General features: G+C 35.6%; 1 protein-coding gene across 15 annotated transcripts in view; it reads right to left on the bottom strand.

Annotated features, from left to right (window-relative positions):
• Positions 1-1,982: 1,982 nt before the first annotated feature.
• The window catches only part of LOC115227715 (spectrin alpha chain), a 97,652-nt gene continuing 90,074 nt past the window's right edge, over positions 1,983-9,560 (bottom strand). For 10 of the 15 annotated variants that reach the window (XM_036500621.1, XM_036500624.1, XM_036500626.1 and 7 more), the window contains 8 exons: positions 9,207-9,224; positions 7,539-7,593; positions 4,890-4,984; positions 4,637-4,738; positions 3,938-3,991; positions 3,551-3,697; positions 3,065-3,212; positions 1,983-2,897 (listed from right to left, as the gene is read on the bottom strand). In XM_036500621.1, coding sequence (XP_036356514.1) covers positions 2,772-2,897; positions 3,065-3,212; positions 3,551-3,697; positions 3,938-3,991; positions 4,637-4,738; positions 4,890-4,984; positions 7,539-7,593; positions 9,207-9,224 — 745 coding nt within the window. In that variant the 3' untranslated portion in view covers positions 1,983-2,771. The remainder of the gene's footprint in view (positions 2,898-3,064; positions 3,213-3,550; positions 3,698-3,937; positions 3,992-4,636; positions 4,739-4,889; positions 4,985-7,538; positions 7,594-9,206; positions 9,225-9,560) is intronic. The other 5 variants (XM_036500625.1, XM_036500628.1, XM_036500632.1 and 2 more) reach the window with 1 other exon arrangement.

Below are 9,560 nucleotides of genomic sequence, written 5' to 3'. Positions count from 1 at the left end.
GAGGTCATATAAGCATAAAGAAGGCCGAAGGTCATGCACCAGCCTGCCTCTAGAAATCTGTACCAAGAAACTACGGCCACTATGAATGGACAAAAGCGACAGGTAGTCAGGTGATTCACCAGCACGCTCTCAAAAGCGGTACCAACAAAGTAAAAGTCTACCATACAGTTCTCACAACATCTTCTAAACCTACGAGTCCTAGACAGTCTATAAGAAACATCAGCACATCTACTAGCAGGTCAGTACACTTGACTCTGGATTACCACAGCAAGCCAACATCTTAAGTCTCTTTTGCAGAAAGTTCAGGTGAAATGGCTTGAGCATGTCAATCGCATGCTCTTCTAAGAAGAATTCTATAAGAGAAACAGCACTGTTGGTAAGGTGGCGAGCTGGCAGAAACGTTAGCACGCCGGGCGAGATGCTTAGGGGTATTTCGCTTGTCTTTACGTTCTGAGTTCAAATTCCGCAGAGGTCGACTTTACCTTTCATCCTTTCAGGGTCGATAAATTAAGTACCAGTTACACACTGGGGTCGATGTAATCGACTTAATCCCTTTGTCTGTCCACTGTGTGTAGCCCCTTGTGGGCAATAAATAGGAAACATCACTGTTGGTTAGCAAAAAGAAGTTTAGTAACTGCCTAAAACAATTTCTCAAAGACTGCTGTGAGTTGCTTGTCCCAAGCCAACACAACTGGTGCAGTCTGATTCACACCAGTACCTAAACCTCTAAAAGCAAAAGAATGCGTCTGAGAAGCACTCACTTTGCTAAAGAATATCAGTGCCCTACACACTGCACCTTCCCATACATGTCCTACATGTGAAAGAGATTTTCTAGTCTGGATAGAAAATCTCTTTCACATGTGCCCAGTGAAAAGAAGATCTAATTATTAGTAGCCTTAGGCAGACATTCATACTTACCATCACCACTCTGGACATTTTACAATGATTTTAATGAATTTTAACAGCCAATTAAGGCGCATCTAATCATTAAACCTACAAGAAATACTAACCGAATCTCCCTCATACAGCTGTGAGGTTAAGAGTTTTCTTCAGTGCCATGTGAATATGTGTATCGTCCCACTGCATAAACACTGTTGGATAGTATTCTATATTGTAGTGATGGGCTAACCAATACCTATTTCTTTACTACTCACAAGGGGCTAAACACAGAGGGGACAAACAAGGACAGATAAACGGATTAAGTCGATTACATCTCATACACACACACACATACATACACACATGCGTAACTGGTACTTAATTTATCGACTCCGAAGGGATGAAAGGCAAAGTCGACCTCGGCGGAATTTGAACAAAGAACGTAACAGCAGACGAAATACGGCTACCGCATTACACCCGGCGTGCTAACGTTTCTGCCAGCTGGCCGCCTTTGGGCTAACCAATACCTTGAGTGAAATTGGTAGATGGAAACTGAGGTCTGGTGCGCATGTGTGTGTGTCCCCGTCAGAGAGAGAAAGAGTATTTCCCCTTGTCTTCACAAGTGTTTGCTGACCAAAAACACAGCCCTCTTGTTCATAGTGTCCTTCATTTGCAGTTCACCACAAGAGCATGTCTAGGAAACTCATTGGTAGACTAGGGAATTATTTACCTTGCATGGTGATGGTTAGCATCAGGAAGACTCTGGTCATAGAAGCTCTACCCCAAAAGTTCTAACCCATGCAAGTATGAAAAAGTGGATGTGAAAACAATAGTGTGTGTGTGTTGTGTGTGTGTGTGTGTACGTGCATACACATCTTCTCTACCCCACCGAATATCAAACAAAATTAGTTGTTCTTCCCTGTAATTTAAGCTACCTGTGGAAAATAACTCAGTAATTGTGAGAGCATGTACAGAGAAAATGAAATCTGAAATGGTGATAAGCTGGTGATGTGCTGTTGTTAAATTAGATTTTAACAAAATTATCTTCAAAGACATAATCATTTATTACCTGTAGTTAAGTAAAACAAAAAATACACAAGACATTTTGAGAAGGTGAAGGCATTTTATTGTAGATAAAAATAGCTAGCAACATGTCCAAGAACCTCTTTCCAAATAACAAAATCCTTCCATATATATATTAACCTAGTAGATACAGTGAATTAGTTTAGACTTTTCTTAGGAACTTGCTCAAGTGTTAAAGAAGAAGAGAAGCAGTGAATTGGTATAAAATATGGCCCATCTGTCTTACATCTCACTATACATCTCACAACCTAATCAGACAAGCCTATCCCTAGATTTCTTCATGACTATCAGATATCTTTACCAGGCAGTTAGAGGTGCCAACAGAGAGAATACAGAAAATGTTGAAAGTTTATAAGCTTGAAGAAGCTAAGAAGAAAACTTGCACAGGTCTCACAGCAACTGGACAGAATAAAGTGGACATTTGGTGAGTGAATTTATTTTCAAATATATTTTATAATAAAATAATTTTGGCTTTCTGCTACATTTAGTTTAGCAATACAGTTACTGAGATTGCCACTGAAGAATACATCTGAGAAAGAAGGTAGACATATAAGAACAGGAAGGAGCAAGCTCTGAATAGATTTTTTAGAAGACATGTCTATTAAATATGACATGATAGAAAGTACACAGACCGGCACCACGGAGGATTATAACCATCTAGCAAATGGTTGGTGCCACACTAAGAAGCAACGTATCAAAAGTGCCTGGAAGCTTTTGAAGAAGAAGAGATAAGGAAAGAAAATGGAGAAGAAAGGCAATAATTATTGTCAAAGCCAGCTACAAGGAGATTAGAAAATAATAAGAAAATGCTAATTGATGAACAAAGATCTGGTGAATTCAGTGAAGTCGTATGTATCCGGTATTGACCGACCAGTCTTGTCTGTGTAGGGTTTCATACGACTGATGCAATAATCTGCTTGTTCTTTGCTCAGGTTCTAGAAAGAAAAGAATGTCAAAGTTAAAGGTAGGAAACAAACTACTAACAGTTGATAAGACAATACTTTAAAATCATGGTTAAATTCAAGAGAGTTCTTTTAAGTTTTTCTTTGAAAAGATTAACATTAAGACAATTATTCAAAATAGTCAATATCATAAAACTTACTGCATATAGTTCTTGGGCTGTTATATAAGGTTTCTCTCCTGAAGTGAGTGCTCTGAAGGCTTGTTCCACTTCAGAGCTAGATTGAACGTTTTCGGTCTCTCGGCTAATCATAAATGCCATATATTCTTGCAGACTGACTTGTCCATCTCTGCAACAAATTAGATTCAGAAAAATAATTAAGTTTTTTTCTCTCTCCATAGTCAAAGTGAATAATTTAGATTAATTCCAAAAAGCTGTTTCTAAAACTATTGAAAAGAAAACATTCAAGATTCAGAAAATTATTAAAACACCTCAAAGCAGTGTTCAAATGGAATGGCTAGCATAACCATCATGTTGCATTTATTTTTCCATTTATTTTACAAAGCTATTAACATAGAAACCAATTTACAGATGAATCTAAGTAGTTACTATAAATTAACAAAATACATACAAAATTCATGAGGTTTTAATTTAATCAAAAACAAGAGCATGAAAAATTTTACTGACCTGTTGGGATCTACAGTATCCAAAATTGCTTTGAATTCCGTGTCAACCTGACCTTCTTCAACCATTGGTAAATCATAACCCAAAGCTCGTAAGCAAGATTTAAATTCTTGGTGGTCAAGTTTGCCACTCTTGTCTTTGTCAAAGTGTCTGGAAAATAGATAGTTATGTCAAATAGAAACATCAAAGTAAGCCAGGAGTGTGAAATTTCACAGCTATAAAAACGATAATTCAGGAAAAACATTTCAGTTTGAGAATAGAATTCTAACATCTGAACAAGAACTTTTCTCTTAATGAGATTTCCTAGAATTTTACTGTCTTAGGTAAGACTAGTACAGTCAAAAAGAGGGAGAAGAGATTACACCATCATAATTTGCTATATCAGCTCACCTGAACATCATGCTGAATTCTCGCAAAGCATCTTCTGACACACCACTGCGGTTTCTGTAATGGAAAGAGAAATAATAGTAATTTGAAAGGTTTAAATGCTAATGAAAAAAAAGTGAAGAAATCACCTCCATGTTGTTCAAACAAACGAGTAAAGTGGAAGAGAGTTACTTTGACGCTTAGTTGGAACTATTTCACTAGTCATGGACATAATACTTTATACAATATTCTACAAATCTTGGCAATATTCCAGAAGCCAAACATCAATATTTTATTTATTTCTGCCATAACAATTTAGTCAAAAACATGGAGCAAGCCAGAACCCATGATCTGACGAAAAAGTGATTACCAATAATTACTAGATGTTTCAAAGTACAGTAATACCACGATACACAAATTCGTTCCCAGGGAACACTAGTAAAGTAAAAACTCATAAACAGAAAAAACTTGTAAAATCTCATAAACCCAGGGTCTCGTAAAGCACATCCCCGTAAAGTGAAGTATTACTGTATTTGGATAAACTATGAGCCAAACTTCATATCTAGAAATATTTAAGAGAATTTAGCAATATATACAAGTTCTACATCCATGATAACAAACAAATTACTAACAGTAACATATAACAACCAACCAGTCGCTACCATTAATTTAACATTAAAACAATTTATAGGGAACTGATATATAAACTATATAGTCTCTTACCGAGCTTGGATTTGTTGTTCTAAGTTATGTTGCATTCTCATACCTAATTGGTCCAGTTGATCCCACTGCTGGGCCAAACCAACAGTACTATGTTCTGTGTACCTAATAAGAAATGATAAAAATTAATATATAATTAAAAATCAAATACCATTATCTTCAACATTAAACAAATATAAGTAATTTAATGTAAATGATAGTACCACCACAATTTCCAGAAATAAAAAGCAGGAAATTATTTTGAAAGATTTCTTACCTATTATCTAAAATAAGTCTCTCCTCCATGGCTGCACCAAGATCTTCAATCCGTTTTAATTGGCCTTTCTGTGCTCTAACTTCAGATGCTTTTCGCTAAAATTTAATATAAAATACCAAAAATGAACATAGTACTTTCATTCAAAAGATAACATCTAAAGAATTCACTTCTCATTGCTACTACTACTACTACATACCGACAAGTTAGAAATATTTTCATTATACTAGTTACAAGTCTTTCAGATACTAACTTCTAAATGTGAAGTCCAAATTAAAGATGACAAACTATAAAAATAGATAATCTGATTTAGCTGATCTAACCTAATTAGTCAATAAACATTTGTATGTAACTTCAAATTAATACTTCAGACTACAAGATTCTTTTCAGCATCCCTTGCAACATAAGATGAGAAATTGTTATAATAATAATGAAATTATTGTATACAGTGCTCAGGTGCACCACAACTTGTCAAAAGTGCATATAAAGCATATGCAGTAATGTACAAATGTCTGGAAAGCGAACAATGTATGAGTCACATACATGCTTGTGTGTGTATGGAGGGGAGAAAATCAGTGTAGTGTTGGTGAATCTCAGAAAGCATGGAAGTTTTGAAGGATGCAGTGCTCCGACAACTAGCAACTGATGCCGGCAGTTTGTCCCATGCTTCAGCAACTCTCAGCGTGAAAAAATCTTTCCGAAAGTCATGGGAGCTGTGCTGTTTTCTGACTTTGTAAATATGTTCTAAGTATCCAAGACATGAGATTAAGCTTAAAAAGTAAAATCATTATGCTTTATTGTGTAAAAAAGCATGAATAAACTAACAGGAAAACTGGAAGATCTAGAAAAACAATAGGAAAAGGTGGTGAAGGTACATCTCAGGAAAGAGAGGACTAAAGGCTGCAACAAGTGGCAAGACACTGTGTTGGAGAGGGTCCCATACAAGCATAGAAAAACAAATACAAATGACAATGGAAACAACATAAAATTCTCCTGCTACAATAACCATTTTAAAGAATTCATTGGAGAAATGGTCTGACAGAATCAGGTGTGTCCAAGGACTTCAGTCGTCATCATCATCATCATCGTTTAGCGTCCGTTTTCCATGCAGTCTGATCTGGCAGTGTTTCTACAGCTGGATGCCCTTCCTAACGCCAACCACTCCGAGAGTGTAGTGGGTGCTTTTTATGTGCCACCTGCACAGGTGCCAGACGAGGCTGGCAAACGGCCACGATCGGATGGTGCTTTTTACGTGCCACCGGCACGGGGGCCAGACGAGGCTGGCAACGGCCACAATCAGATGGTGCTTTTTACGTGCCTATTGCGGCATGGTTTCTACAGGATGCACCTCCTAATGCCAACCAATTTACAGTATGTACTGGGTGCTTTTTTCATGCCTGATGTCACACAAATGGCACCCGTGCCGGTGGCACATAAAAGCACCCATTACACTCTCAGATAGTGGATGACATTAAGAAGGGCATCCAGCCATAGAAAACCATGCCAAATCAAACTGGAGTCTGGTGCAGTCTTCCAGCATGCCAGTCTGGTCAAACTGTCCAACCCATGCCAGTATGGAAAACAGATGACGATGATGATGATTACAAGTGATGTTGCTTTGCAGCTTACAAGATTACAAATCTCAGGAGATGTGGCTTTATGGTAGGACAGGAGAGGTTAGAGTATGAAAGAAGGAGCCAGACAGAATAGGTTTCTTACTCTACACACATATGCACACACACTTTCAGAACTTAGTTTCACCAAATTGGGCAGATCTTGAGAACTGCGTACCACCAGTCATTCCTTCCATGAGGTTCAACATCCTAAGATCAGCCTTAATCACTTTGTCAATGTCTTGCTGGGTCTCCCTCTTCTACAAACCCTATTTGCATTAAATGAATGGCAATTCTTTATACACTTGCCATCCACATGCATTACATGATCATACCAGTGCAGTCTTGCTTTTTGTTCACATCTGATTTCTCTTGTACTATTTTTCTCATGGCATCTTTGCACCATGTTATTCATGCACACTTACAATGCATATCCAACAGAGTCAGATTGCTTCATTTCTTTCCAGTTCCCTCAGTTCCTCTGCTTACAAGGTCCATATCTCACTACCATGCAGCATTGCAGTTTTTACACAAGTGTTATATAATCTACCCTTCATTGTGAGGGAAAGACCTGTGTTGCCAGCAGTGGCAGAAGCTTCCTGAACTTCTTCCAACCTGTTCTTATTCTGGTTACTATACTTTTGGAACAACCAAGCCAAAAAATTTACTAAAAATTATGTCCTTAGTGGTGAGAACAATCACTGTCCAAATGATTTATTCTGAGCAGAAAAATAATTTTGATTAAAAAAATGGCAAGGGAGACCAATTCCATAACTTTAAATATCAAATGCAGTGATTAGTGTGATCTTAATAAGTACAGTGCATGTTTTATGTTTGCTTTTTCGTGCCGGCATGGGTTAAACAGGCTTTATGAGGCAATGTTTTAAAACCCTTTTAGTCACATCTTACAACACAGAGATATCGTGTACTTATTCTTAATTTGAGATACATGAAGTAACTATGAGAGATTAAAAAACTGACTCAATTCTATATCTGCCTTCTAATTCTAAAATCTTGTATTTACACAATTGATTCTCACCTTAACAGCTTCCAACTGATCTTCAAGACTTCCTGAGCCCTCCATCATAGCAGCTCTGTTAAAAAAAATATATACAAATAGATATAGATTACAATAGAAATAAAATTGACATAAGAAATAGCCTTGTGCCTATGTTAGAAACCAATACAATCTACAGTAAAGAAATAAAAATTAATTGAAAGACATTTTGATAGCTTCAATAAATATGTTCAATTGTAATCTTTAAAGAGGCCAATGTAGAATGGCACAAGCCTAAAAAGGGGAATCTCAGAATAAGCAAAAAATAAGGATACAGTATGAATAAGTAGTGAAAACCAATTTATGAAGAACAGTTTTCGTTTACATGTATAATAATATTGTTCAATAAATATTTACTTTAAATACTAATTTAACTTACATTTTTACCAAAACTCTATGAAATATTTCACAATACAAATTTTTTTTTAACACATGCTTGAGATCAGCAAGTTCATTAGAATTCCAGGCAAACTGTTTTATTTCTTAAAGCTATTTGTCATGCTTTTGGAAAAACAAATCTAAACCATTATTGTTAAAAGGCATAACACTTAGTAGTAACTCATAATAGGTTGGGTTAGTATAAGTCAGGTGGTTCCAGGGAAGGAAAAAAAATCTAGCAGTATATTTAGGTTTTAGGAACAAAGGAATAAATATACTGGTTAACAAATAACCAATATATCAAATGAATTGTTGGGTAAGACCCAATGAATTGTTGGATAAGAAATTCAATGAAATGTATCTACTTTTATAGGGACCAAATACTTCAGAAAATAGAATGAATCATGAACAAGCAAGGAAAGAGGGAGAATGAAAACTGTCATTACAATTCGAAGTAAAGGATTCAAGACCATTTATAAACTTTTCATAATATAACTTGTAATATTAAACCAATCATTAATAGAAAACAAAAAGATGATTCAGTGTTAGTGACCAGTAATGAAAGTATATTCTCATACACATGTACTCAACTTACATATTTTATCTTCTAACAATACTTTAAAGATCCTTTAATATTTCAATGTATTGTTAGCTAATTAAGAATTTGGTTCTTCCCTCCAACAGCTCCACCAACACTACCAAACACAATCCCTTACCCAACCACTTCTAAATAAACAGCCTTCCTTCCAATTATTTCAGACAGACTAAATGTCTAAAAAGCTTCATTTGTTAAGATTTCGTTTTGAAGTATGTCAGTCATTTAGTAGGGGTATGAGCAATTAAATGATAATTAGCTGATTAATTTTTACATCTGTAAGTTGATTATTTTACTGTTGTTAAACTAAATCTAAGTGCACACAATGATAAAAATGTTCAGTTATGAATACTTCAACCTAAGTTTCAGCTTCAAGCAACTGCTTCCGGGGATTTAGATTGGGATGTTATGTTAATAATATACTTCATGCTTGGTTTTATTAACGATGTGTACTAGATTAATTTGAGGGAACCAATACATGGATTACTGGATTAGTTGCTAACATGCCTCGAGAAATTTAAATAGGACCTAATGTAAGATAAGGTATTAAAGAGGCATTGCAACATGTTAGGGGTAAGCACCATCCTCAGGACTAAGTAGGCAAATAAACACACTGATCTGTCTTATCAGTGGGCCAAATGAGGCATCATGCTAAAAAGGAAAAAAACTGTAATAACCCATCCAAAAGCCAGAGTCTGAATTCACAGCAAGTAGTAGAGTAGAAGTACCAGGTACAATAGAAAACAAAAGTTGTAGAAAAAAGAAAAGATAAAAAATATATCAATTAAACAGCAAAAACTCAAAACATTAAATCATTTAAACATTAACTATGTGAAAACAATACTCCATATCTGAATCATATATTTTAACTTCCAATAAAATTTTCATACATAAAGTTTACTGGAAAATGATAGCTAAAGAAATAATCTGGAATGTTTTAATGAACACAAAAAATATACTGTACTTCTTAGTAAGATAGATTTAATATCTTTGATAAAGAAATCTCTAGCATAAATTCAGCTGAAGGTATG

Source organism: Octopus sinensis, linkage group LG2 (assembly GCF_006345805.1).
Source record: "Octopus sinensis linkage group LG2, ASM634580v1, whole genome shotgun sequence".
Classification (NCBI taxonomy): Eukaryota; Metazoa; Mollusca; class Cephalopoda; order Octopoda; family Octopodidae; genus Octopus; species Octopus sinensis.
This window is presented reverse-complemented; position numbering and strand designations above follow the sequence as displayed.